Here is a 13,089-nt window from a genome sequence, read left to right as displayed (position 1 = left end):
TGTCAATACCATGTTTAAACATAGAATAATGTTTTCAATATCTTTAAAAATATTTGGATTAGTTCCAAAACCTTGCAAATTCTATATTGGTAGGATGAAATGGAGTTTGATGTACAATCGATTCATGATCACGCTAATAATTATTTAAATTTGACACTTTAACATAATTAATCATATTCAGAACTTCCATACAATACTCAACACACAGCCAATCATCCTAATTACCCTTAACATGTTGAAATGCACAAAACATGGCTCACCAACAATATTGGTCTTCAATCCTAGTAATAGTCACGTCATAACGCTAGTCAAACGAAGCAATGTGCACACATGCCACAACAGATATCACAAGCACCTGCAAATAATGAAGTAGCAATATGGTGCAACTCTTAGACTTCTAAATCATGTCTGAGGTGCTACCACACGTATCACGCCTATGATCAATCAAAATCCATCTCGAAAAATTTCATTTTTTTCACACTTCAATGCCTTTTAGACCCATTACTAATGAAATTATTAAGGGTCTAAGTAGTTTGGATAGTAGTATGGATCTAAGAAACCCAACTCAAATATATCATGGATCATCCACCAAAAAATTCATATCTCAAATTACATAAAAACCCTAATATTTGTAAAAAAAAAAAACACCTAGTATTAGAGGTGTTCACCTTAACGAATCAAGATGACATTAAACGATAATATACCATTGATGTCATCCTTCCATGCTGACACGTCTATTAGTCATGTATCTAGAAGCACCGATATACTCACACTTTTTGGAATTAGAGAGAGCATATTCAAATAAGATAGGTGTCGCCACTTATCATAAAATCACTTGACAAAGAACTTGTGTCTATCCATTGTGAAAATAACAATGGCATGAAACATATAACGTATGTATATCCATTATGAAAATAACAATGGCATGAAACATATAACGTATGTATATAAGAGTTGAACGAACCACACTATTATTCACCTTCAAGTATGACAGACAATCAATTTGTCTACTTGTTACTTACTAGTACACTGTCTAATTTTGATATCAGAATGTCTTTTCCAAGTACATTTTCCCACTCAGAGAAGGAGCAAAACGAATAGTATGCAAGAAGAGTGAAACACCACTCCAACACATCTCAACCAGTAGTGTGAAGATTACATCACTTGCTTAGACAATCCATCTAGTAATTTCTTACGGGAACATAAATCCTAGCCTAGTTTCTCAATTTATGTTTGTTTGATAAATATTTTTGTAGAAAGTAAAAATGCAATGTATTAATATTTTTATGTGTTATCCCTTTTGAGTTGTCAAAAGAAGAAAAGGAAATTCTATATAATTATCAAAATAATATTTTTTTTTACATAAGTTCAATTTATAGATTTCAAAATAAACTAAACTTGTGTTTAGCATATACAATCTAGTACATATAGTGTATGACAAACTTGTAGGCAACACAAAATTTGCACTATCTTATTATTGCTAGCAAGGAGCTTCAAAAGTTCTATATTAATATATACAATAATACAAAAGCTAAGAATTTTGTAACGAATCTACCATTTCTATTTAAGCTAGTATATCATTTTATGTAAAAAGATGGAAAAAAAAGTATATATCTAAGTTGGTTGAATCAAGGATTTGAATCAACATGGAAAAATCAAAAAAGAAGGTTCAACATGAACAACCTTCCTGCTTAAAAATTTGATTCGGTTCAACTTTTCACTACACCATAGTACTTGTTCTTTTCTTAATTGTGACATGTTTATCACTCTTGAAATCAATTTCAACCCAATTTGTGCAACTAATTGCTCATGATCAAGTTGATCTTCATGGTGCTTTTGGAACTTCTTCACTATGCAATTTCCAGTTCTTATTATGTCTTTCAGCTTTTTCTCCTTCTGCAAAATGTAACACAAGATTGAAATATTGTATACAATTAATTGATAGCTTAATTAGAAAAGTCTTTTCACATGTATCACCTTTTGTAGTTGTGTTCTAATGTCCACTAGAAGATTTGAAATCGTAGGATCTTTGAGATCATTTCCAATATGCTTAGAAATCACATTCACATTCCCATTATCTTTATCCGCTCGAACAAATTCCCAAAACACTCGCATTGATTCCTTTATAATATCTTCCAACTTTCCACTTGCAATAGGATCTTCCTCGCTTCCTTTACTATCATCTATATCAATCATATTCACACGAAAAAAAATTAGTATCTGACTCGTGATAATATATTATATTATAGAGATTAAAAATATATTTAACTAAAAAACGTGTCACCTTTTATATCAGGCACATGAAGCAAGTTCCTGATCACACAACGATTTTTGACATAATTTTGTATCCTTGGTCCACTTTGAAATGGTTCATTCTCTATGAACCTTTGCATCAATACTTGAAAGAGTTGAAATTCGCCAGCAACATGGTTATACCTATGGCTATGAGGCCCTTGTGAATCATATTGCTGTAACTCAATAGCTTTCATGTGTTGCCAGCATAGAATTTCCCATGAGAGACAAACTTGTCCAACATACACCAATTCCAAATCTCTATGAAGTTGATGAACAAGTTTCAAAAATGGGTCAGATGTGATCTTTGTTGACTTTCTTGGCCATAAATTTTGAGAGATTATTGCATTTGAGATGGTGGATTTTGGTATTGAAATTAGTTTAAGAGGGTCTTTTAGTTGAAGAAGACCTACAATTAAGGGTAAAGTGGAATGAATTAGTCATAATAATCAAAGGAAAAACATGATCATTGATTAGTACTAAGTAATAAATAAGGTTTCTTTGCTTAGAGTATAATACTAGAAACCAATCCTAGTCAAAACTTTAAAGTAATTTGAAGGTTCTTTATTCAACTTTATTGAATGCTTAAGAAGAAAAAAGAGAACAAATCTTATTCACTGATTTTGATGTCTTTAGTGTATAAGAAAGTAGACCTATGAAGAATAGGAAAAAGATTGCTAGAGAAATTAAATTAAATTCAATAGTAAAAATATGAATTTAAATTCATGATGTAGATTTGTCACTATCTCTAGGTTAATTATTGATTAAATAAACAAGATAACTTTATGGACACATAATTAAATACATGTGTTGGGTGTGAGATGAACAATGACCCACCATACTAAAATCTTTCATGTTGATTGAGTTTGATGACAAAAGTTCATCAAAGAAAAAAAATTATGAAATTAAATAAGAAAAGCTTTTAAAAATTACATTTTTTTATGATATCTCTATAAAAATATTCTCGGTGTTGTATTTCCGATATCCATATTTTTATAGATTATTGAAAGTGTGAAAAAATAGAATTTGTGATTAGGCATATATGATCTAAGATTTCATGTTATGTTTTGATCTTAAAGCAACAAAATTTAGCAAAAACAAAGATATATTGCATGAATCTAAAATGTTGAAAATTGCAAGAATTTAACAAATAAATGAAGCTAATTGAGTTCTTACCTAATGCATGCATGGTTTGATAATTCAAGATATCAAGTTTCTTCATTTTCTCTGCATAGTTGTTGTAAACTTTTTGAATCTCATTCATTTGATCCTTGTATTCAAGTAACTTCACTTCAATTTTCATTGGTTTCAATTCTTGAACCACTTTTGGTGATTCTTTTTCTTCTTGTTCTTGTTCTTCTTTGTCTTCATCTTCAACTTCTATGATTGTGGCAAGTCCACCTTGTCTTGAATGCTTCAATTCTAACTTCAATTGTTCCACTATATCTTCATGCTCCCATTCAAAATCATCTTCGTCTTCATCAGATTCAGATTCATTCAATTCTTCTTCACACTTAGCTTCTTCACTTTTCTTAACACCTTCTTTTTCATCTTTGACTTCAAAACCATGTTCTATAAAAGATTTCAAACCCTTCATGTTAGGTTCCATTTCTATATACTCATCTTCAGAAAACCCCTCAAAGTTTGAAACTTTATCATCAAATAAAGATGGGTTTTCATCCACGCCTTCTTTTCTTTCATCTCTCATCATCAATTTTAGAATCTCGGACTCAAATTTTTCGCTACCATTTTCGCTACCAAGAAAGTGATAGGAGAATGAATCGTCAATTTTGTTGATGTTGCCATTGCTCCAAATTAAACCACTTGAGCTAGATGATTCTGACTCAGAATCTGATGTAATTGAATTTTCATTGAAAATGAAATAGTCTTCATCAGATGAATCAATTCCACCAAACGCCTCGCCCTCGAAAGGAAGCTGATTATCGGTTGAATGAATATGATCTTCTTTTTGTTCTTCTTTTTCGGTTACAAAGTCTTTTTCTGAATCAATGCTTGAAAACTCTTTGTGTACATTATTAGAAATGGATGAAATGTTTGGACTCGTGAAAAACTCTCGAAAGCTAAATCGAAATGTCATCGGTTCTTCTACGAAACCACTCGTATCTTTTTCTGAGAAGTATTCAAACTTACTTGTGAATTTCGTATTAGTCTCACTCTCCACAAAAACAGAGTCCTCTGTTTTTTGTTCTGTTTCTTCTTCCAATTTATTATCACCATGAACATGGAAACCCTCATCCCCGAAAACACCGAAAACAGATGAATCTGATTTAATTTCATCCAATTTATTATCACTCTCACATTCATCATCTTTTACAACATGCCCCTCTATATATTTTTCATCTTCAATAACATCAGAGACATTCTTCATGAAAACAGAGTACTCTGTTTCAATTTCATCAATTTTTCTTCCATTCTCATGAACATCATAGTCAATCTTTACAAGAGAATCTCCTCCTATTTCTTCTTCTTTATCTTCCTTCTCTTCTTGTTTATTCTCTTCTAACTTCATATAATCATGATGAATACCATGTTCAATTTCATGATCATTGAAACTACTCTCCATGGAAACAAAACCTTCATCTTCTCCACCATTTTCCTTACCATCTTCATCTTCATGAACAAAAAAGTTTGAAGACTCACTCTCCATGAAAATTTCATCTTCTATTTCACTCCCAATTCCCTCTATACCATCTTCAACCTCCTTTAAAACAGAGTTATCTATGTACACCTCTGTTTTCACAAAACCTTCATGAAAATCAGAGTGAATCTCCTTCAAAACAGAGTAATCTGTTTTTGCATCATGAACAGAATCCATGAAAACAGAGCACTCTGTTTCTCCTTGAAGAAAATCATCACTCCAAAACAGAAAACTAGCTAGCTCCTCTGAGAAACCATCAATCTTAGAATCATGAAAATCTCCTTGTGATGGTGAATTATTGAGATCCTTTTTTGCATCTCCTAAATTAAGAAACCTGATAATAAAATGAAAAAAACAAAAACAAAACATCACTTGTTTTCTATATACTTATAATAAACCAAACAACCTCAAAAAAAACAAAACAAATTTCACCAAACCTGAAGAAGTATTTGAGTATCAATCCAAACAAATAGAACACATGATTGCTGATAAAAACCCTCATAGAACCAAAAGCAAAAGACATGTTTCCTTTTACAAAAACAAATTTTGTTGATGAAACCAATGTAGAGTTTTCTTAAGCATTAAAAAGGGTCACATGACACATCATTCAATCCAATTCAACTTTTGAAAAAAGCTTATGTTTTTATGTCCATAAAAATTTCCAAAACAACTTAAGACTATGGAGAATTTCAAATGGAACATTGATAGTGGAAAAGTGGACTCTTTCTCAAACTTATGGAATAAGATCTTTGAGGCATAATTTGTGTTTGGACCCAAAAAAAACAGCGAGATTGTAGGAGAAGATTTAGCAGAGAAGGACAAGGAAAGAAAGCAACGTGTGATTATTATTAAGAAAACAGAAAAATGAGGTTTTGGTTTTGATTTTGACTAGGTTTTGTAACATGATAAACATGTTTGATACGTTTTAGAGAATTGAAATGAAACGGAGTTTGTTATTGATTGGTTTCAATGAAGCCGTTTACCATATTTGTTCACTAAACTTGGAATTTGGAATGAGTGGGTCAGTGTGTTGAATGCTCTTTGGGAAACTGAAAAGAAAAATTCTTCTCACTAGATTCGTAGGAATGTGTAGTGGTGTTTGAATCACCATTCAATTTGGAAAAATTCATCTAATATAGTGATTTTCTTAATAAATTATAACAAAAACGCCTACTTATGATTTAAAACATACTAGTATTATATATATTAAAGAAAATAGTAGATTTCATGTTTTAAGTTCAAAATAATGAATTACAATCTTGCTACCATTAATTTAGGGAGTAAACCAACCCCACCTGCAAGAAGAAAATAATGGATGATGAATCAACGTAACTTAGGCACGCTTCATGCATATAGTTATTTATTCAAATAAAAACTACGTACCCTACATAAATTTGTTGATATTTATTTCATAAGTAAACCCTAATGTGTACGTGCAAGTAATATACTAGTATTTATGCTAATATTTTTTATTGAGAATTCTAATTATGAAAGTGACTTGTATCAAAAGTTGACATTGGAGTCTTCAAATTCAAATCATAGATCGATTTAAATTAAAATTGTAAATCAATTTTAAAAAATAATTAAAAAGAACTCAAAGCGGATTTTTATAATACATATTATATTTTATAAAAAAATTCTTATTTTGTTACATTTTTATAATAATACTATTATTAACTAAAAATTATCTTGAATTTTGATATTCAAAAATTGATTTAAACTTAATCAAATTGGATTGATTTTGATAAGATTCCTTTTAAAGTCTCATTAAATAATTATATCTTTTTAGATCAACATATATTAAAATATGAATTATCTAGGTTTCTCGTTTGAGGGAATTGTAGTCTCGTCAGGTAGATTCCATATAATTTTGTCTGAGCTTTGTATTCTCATCAGCCAGGTTCCATATAATACCGCCTAAGGGACTAAGATCTCCCAAACTATCTAACTTTCGTGCATGAGAGACTTAGAGTTTTTTCGGGTGGGGCCAAAATATAAATCTTCCCCCAAATGGAACGACTAAAGTCTAGCCAAAGAGACTTAGTCTTAAGTATCGTTTGAGGGCTTAATATAAATCTCGCCTGAGGGACTTGTAGTCTCATCATCCAGACTATCTAAATTCCTCGTCTGGGAGACATAGAGTTTTCTCGGGCGGGACCAAACATATAATTATCGCCCAAGCGGCGCGACTGAAGTCTAGCTAAAGAGACTTATCCTTAAGTATTGTCTGAGGACTTGATAGAAGTCCCGTCCGAGAGGTCAAACGCCTTGCTTTGGGGACTTGTAGTCGCATCAGTTATGCTCCATATATAGTTTCACCTAATGGACCTATAGTCTCATCAAACGGGCTCAATGTGACCTCTATAAAGAACCCAAAGCCTAATCGGTATGGTTCATCACACATATCATCAAGAAAACTTAGGTTCTCGAGATACTCCCTCTTTTTATGGTCTAAAAACACCTTCTTCTTTATCAAAGCACTCATGCTTGAAGGATTGTGTAGTGTTATAGTAAAAGACCTGGCGAGGGCAGAAGCTTTGCAGCCCTTAAGAAAGGCGGCAATCATATATCGCCTCCAAGGAGGTATCGCCTCGCCCCAATTACCTTCCTCTAGCCCAAATATGGGAAAATAAGGGAAAAAATGTTTCTTGGGCAGAGAGAAGTCAGGTTTAGTAGTTGGTTCACGTCTCCCTAGGAAATAGGGATTCATTAGTCCACCATTGACTAAGTGGATTATAATTTTTCCCAAGTAACTTTAGGCCTAAGACCTCTATAAATACTTTTCCCCTAACGAGAGAAAGAGACAAATCATAACCTATGCATGACACCCGAAGCACGACACTCAGATACAAATACTCTCACCTCACGTGAGCAGATCCTCTAAAACCACCATAATATTTATAGATTTTCTCGCCACCGTGGGCAAACCCTAACCACCCGAAATTATTATAAACCTACTAAGGTCTCTAATTATTCCCTACCCTTATAGGGATGCCATGCACACTTGTACATTTTGACAAGTACATTGGCGCCCCGGTAAAACTAACATGGATCATACCTTTTTCATCCTCATTCCTTTTGTCTTCCCTCCGAAAGATAATCGATAAAACTCTATGCTTCAATACAAACACCATAACCAGAGGTTTCACTTGGGGGAGGTGGTTCCAACACCTCCCAAAGGAAATATGCAAGGAAGGTGCTTGCTGTAAATGTGATGTCTTCGGGTTTGCCCATGGGTGAACGAGGGGAAACAAAGGTCAACATCACCTTTCTTACAAGGATGCCATCAGAGTTAACCCTCATGATAATTACCTTACATTCATCATTGTATAACATGGAAACTGGGATATCAAGAGGGTCTTGGTAGATCCTAGGAGCTTTGTTGACGTCTTATTTTGGGATTATTTGTAGAAACTTCAACCTAATCCTAACGATGTCAAAGTGTTTAGTGGCTCGTTAATATGATTATTTGGCGAACATGTACAAGTAAGGGCCATGTGACCCTAGAGATAACATGTGGCGAGGAGTCGACACTAAGGTGATAGAGATTAACTACCTTATTGAGGATACCCTATCATCCTATAATATCATCCTGAGGGGACCCTTCATCAATGCATTAATGGCAGTTATTTCCACCCAATACTTTGTCCTAGATTACCCGACGCTTGGAGGGCAAGTTGGTACGATTTGATAAGACCATTAGATCACTTAAGAATTCTATCAGAATATCCTGGCGACAGAGAGGGAAGAGTTCTCCCTTGTGGGTGCCCCTCCCTGAAGTCCCAAATGCAGACATTGGGCGTGGACTGAAAGACTCATGCCCACATAAGACTTGAAGGAGGTCCGAATAGGTTCTTCAGCCCATCAGGTGACAAAGATAAGTACTTCACTTATCAAGGAAGAAAAACAAGAGTTACTCGACCAACATATTAAAATATTTGACTTGTTTTCCTGAGCCCCCTCTAACATACTCGGGATAAACACTAAAGTGGTTAGACATCACCTTGTTATCGACCCCTCTGTCAAACTAGTGGCATAGAGGAAGCAGAAGGTTGGCGAAGAGAAAATGTTTTCCATTGAAAAGGAAGTAGGAAAGCTATTTGATTTCGGGTTCATTATGAAAACAAAATACTTTACCTGGCTTGCTAACATGGTGTTGGTGAGGAAAGAAAACAAAAGATGGCGCATGTGTGTGGACTTCACCAACCTAAATGTCGACTAACCCGAAGGACCTGTATCCACTATCGGACGTTGATCACCTTATCAACGGGTCCTTAGGCTACCACACTTTGATCTTAATGGATTTTATTCGGGGTATAACCAGATTAATATGGACTCCATAGACACCCCAAAAATCGCCTTCATGTCGAATCACGGCAGGTATTACTACAATATCATGCTCTTCGGCCTCAAGAGTGTTGGCACCACCTACAAACGACTCGTAGACGTTGTTTTCCCACAAAATTGGGAGGAACATAGAAGTGTATGTTGACGATATGATAATGAAGACTACTGAGAGGCATAACCATGCAGAAGATTTGAAGGATATTTTGTAGACATTTGGGAAGTACAATATGTGCTTGAATCCCACCAAGTGCTCCTTCGAAGTTTAAACTGGAAAGTTCATAGGGTTCATGCTAATGAAAAGAGGGATTGAACCAATCCGATAAATGTCAAGAATTCATTACCATGAGAAGCCCCATCAATGTCAAGGAAGTGCAACAACTTATAAGTCACATCGCCGCCTTATATCACTTCCTATAATGTGCGGGCAACAATGGTTTCCTTTTCTTTTCCGCCTTGAAGAAGAAGGAAAGATTCAAGTGGGTAGCAGAATGAAATGAGGCCTTCTAGAGGGTAAAAGAATTCCGCGTGTCGCCTCCTATTCTCACTCACTCGAGAGAGGAATCGCCATTACTCATCGACCTCTCTGTCACAGATCATGTGATAAGCTCAGTTCTCGTATAGGAAAGAAACAAAGCTGAAATGCATGTGAATTTCATAAGCAATGTGTTTAGGGGAGGTGAAGCACGATATAAAAATATTGAGAAGTTATCAATGGTTGTCATTGTCATAGCGAAGAAGTTGCGTCCTTATTTTTAAGTGCACAAGATCTTCGTGAAAACTAACTATCTCATTTGACAGTTTTTGAAATACCCAGATCTCACGGTAAGGATGATATCCAGTATATCTCGAGAGGAAGCATCAAGTCCCAGGCTCTGGATAATTTTGTTGTAGAATTTAGCTCGCCCATAGATGAGGAGATGCCACTGGAATGGACATTATCAGTTGATGACGCCTCAAGCATGAAAGGTATCAACATAGTAATAATTTTGGAATTACCCAGCGACTTATCGATTAAGCAGACACTCAAGTTTGAGTTCAAAGCCAACAACAACCAAGCAAAGTACAAAGCTTTCATCGTCGGCATGGTCCTCGCCCTAGAAGTCGAAGCCTCTCGACTGAAAGCCAAGAGTGATTCCCAATTAGTCGTCAACCAAGTCTCTGGACAGCAGTATCGGGATAAAGAAACTCAACTGGTAAGACATATGCAAAAGTTATAAAGTTTATCCTCTCGCTTTACTTATTTTGAAATAGAACATGTTCCCCGCGAACAGAACTTCAGAGCAGACATTATGTCCAAACTTGCCACTTCGATGACATAATAGTATAATAGAACAATTATCCAGAAGACTCTCACCTTCCCCGATATCGAGGCGGGCGAGGTCTACTCCCTGGAAGTTTTCCCGATATCTAGTTGGATGCCACTGATACTGTGTTACCTGCAGGAAGACGAACTCCCACTAGACGAAGGAGAAGCAAGGAGAATCCAAAACAAACTACTAAATACACCTTTCTCTTGAAAAAAAATCAAAATGGGGAGAGCTACTCCAATGTTACGATGTCTAGGAGAATATGAAACTGCCCTAGTACTACCCGAATTCCATAATGGAGCATATGGCAGCCATATTAACGGAAAGGCTCTCGCCTATAAATTGTTTAGGGAATGATATTATTGGTTTACCCTAATGAAGGATATCATCACTTTTGTCAAGAAGTGTGACCAGTGTCAGAGGCACCCTGACTTCTATTATGCCCCAATTGAGCTTCTTCAGTAAATGACTTCACCATGGCCTTTTTACAAGTGAGGCGTGGACATTTTAGGTTTGTTCCCTCTGGCGTCATACCAACTGAAATTCATGATAATGGGAGTTTAATTATTTTACCAATTGGATAGACGTAAAAGTTGTTGCTAAAATCATAATTGAAAGAGTTCTCCGCTTCTATTGGAAGAAAACTATGTGCAGGTTTGGGCTTCCTAGAGCTATCGTTAGCAACAATGGAACCCATTTCACTAATGATATGGTCATTGGAATTTTCCTAGATTTAGAAGTACATATAAAGTTCGTATACATTGTACATCTGCATGCCAATGGGGAAAAGGAATCAGCAAATAAGGTAATTATGAAGGGACTAAAAAAGAAGCTCAATGACGCCAAAAGCTTATGGGTGGAACTGCTCTACAAAATATTATGGTCATATCACTTCACCCCTCACTCTACTACCAAGCAAACCCCATTCTACATGGTGTACGGAGCAGATGTCGTACTGGCCGTAGAGATTGACACACCCTCATGGCAATGTTCTCATTTTAACCAAGAGGTAAGCCATGAGGGATTATAGTATGCAACAAATTTGGTCAACAAATTGAGAGAAGTCTCCCATGTACGAGAATTCTCCATGAAACATAGAACCACCCAAAGATACAACTCCAAAGTCAGGCCAAGGTAGATGCAAGAAGGCTACTTAGTCTTGAAGCAAGTGGTTTTATCCGCTCAACAGAGAAAACTGCAACCCAACTGGGAGGGACCATGTCACATATTCCAAAATCTTCCCCATGGGGCATACAGGTTGCAGGAATTAGACGGACAACTCCTACCCAAAACTTGGAATGTCCTACATCTTAAATGTTATTGCATTTAGATTATTTATAATTTCATAAGAAACATAAGTATTTTTCTATGAACAATTACCTCAATATTTATGATCAATGAGGATATTTTCCAAATATTTTGTATGCTAGACTTCTTGGAGAAGATCCTTTTCGTATCTTAAGGTAGTATTTTGTATTACGGGCTTCTTGGAGAAGATATTGCCGCCTCTTAAGGCAATATTTTGTATGCAGGACTTCGTGGCAAAGATTGATGACGCCTCTTAAGGCAATATTTTGCATGTTGGGCTTCATGTTGAAGACCTTTGTCACCTCTTAACATAATACATTGTATGTTGGACTTCATGACGAAGATCCTTGCCACCTCTTAAGGAAATATTTTGTATGTTGGACTTCATGGAGAAGATCATTGTCACCTCTTAAGGCAATATTTCACATGTTGGACTTCATAGCGAAGATCTTTGTCGCCTCTTGAGGCAATATTTTGTATGTTGTACTTCATGGAGAAGATATTTGCTGCCTCTTAAGGTATTTTTTTTCTATGCTAGACTTCATGGCGAAGATCATTCTCGCTTCTTAAGGCAATATTTTGTATGTTAAACCTCTTGTAAGAGATCATTGCCGCCTTTCAGAGAAATACGAATATGTTATCTAAATTCCCCTCTTGAGAGACCTAGAGTCTTCTCAGGTGGGCCCAAACATATAAATCTCGCCCAATGGGAGTGACAAAAGTCTAGCCTAAGAGACTTATCCTTAAGTGTTGTCTGAGGGCTTGATAGAAGTCTTACCCAAAAGATCCAATGTATGTTATGAGGGACTTGTAGCCTCATCATCCAGACTCCATATAATTTCTCCTGGGGGATTTATAGTCTCATTAGCCATACTTAATATAATTTTACTTAAGGGACTAAGATCTCTTAAGATATATAAATTCCCCTCCTTAGAGACCTAGAGTTTTCTCGAGCAAGACCAAACATATAAATCTCGCCCAAAGTGCACAACTAAAGTCTAGCCTAAGAGACTTAACCTTAAGTCTTGTCTGAGGGCATGATATAAGTCCCACCCAAAAGTTCCAATGCCTCGCATGAGGGACTTGTAGTCTTATTATCTAGTAATCGATTACCACATATTGATAATCGATTACCATTGACTGTGTGGGAAAAAGCAGAATTAAAAATAGCATAAA

The 13,089-nt window shown here is 35.4% G+C and overlaps 1 protein-coding gene across 1 annotated transcript; it reads right to left on the bottom strand.

Moving 5' to 3' along the window:
• Positions 1 to 1,489: 1,489 nt before the first annotated feature.
• LOC127119520 (uncharacterized) lies at positions 1,490 to 6,098 on the bottom strand. Its single transcript, XM_051049759.1, has 5 exons — positions 5,389 to 6,098; positions 3,469 to 5,285; positions 2,285 to 2,701; positions 1,978 to 2,183; positions 1,490 to 1,896 (listed from the first exon to the last, which is right to left on the bottom strand). The coding sequence occupies exons 1-5, from the start codon at positions 5,472 to 5,474 to the stop codon at positions 1,642 to 1,644; spliced, it is 2,781 nt and encodes a 926-aa protein (XP_050905716.1). The 5' UTR covers positions 5,475 to 6,098; the 3' UTR covers positions 1,490 to 1,641.
• Between the last annotated feature and the right edge of the window lie 6,991 nt (positions 6,099 to 13,089).

The sequence above is a fragment of the Lathyrus oleraceus genome, chromosome 2 (assembly GCF_024323335.1).
Source record: "Lathyrus oleraceus cultivar Zhongwan6 chromosome 2, CAAS_Psat_ZW6_1.0, whole genome shotgun sequence".
NCBI lineage: Eukaryota > Viridiplantae > Streptophyta > Magnoliopsida > Fabales > Fabaceae > Lathyrus > Lathyrus oleraceus.
This window is presented reverse-complemented; position numbering and strand designations above follow the sequence as displayed.

What these genes read in the sequence shown, in the direction of transcription:
- LOC127119520 (XM_051049759.1), bottom strand. Translation starts at nt 5,474, where the DNA reads ATGTCTTTTGCTTTTGGTTCTATGAGGGTTTTTATCAGCAATCATGTG. An exon ending in ATACTCAAATACTTCTTCAG is followed by an intron (nt 5,286 to 5,388) that starts GTTTGGTGAAAT and finishes TTTTATTATCAG; the next exon opens with GTTTCTTAATTTAGGAGATG. An exon ending in TCAAACCATGCATGCATTAG is followed by an intron (nt 2,702 to 3,468) that starts GTAAGAACTCAA and finishes CCTTAATTGTAG; the next exon opens with GTCTTCTTCAACTAAAAGAC.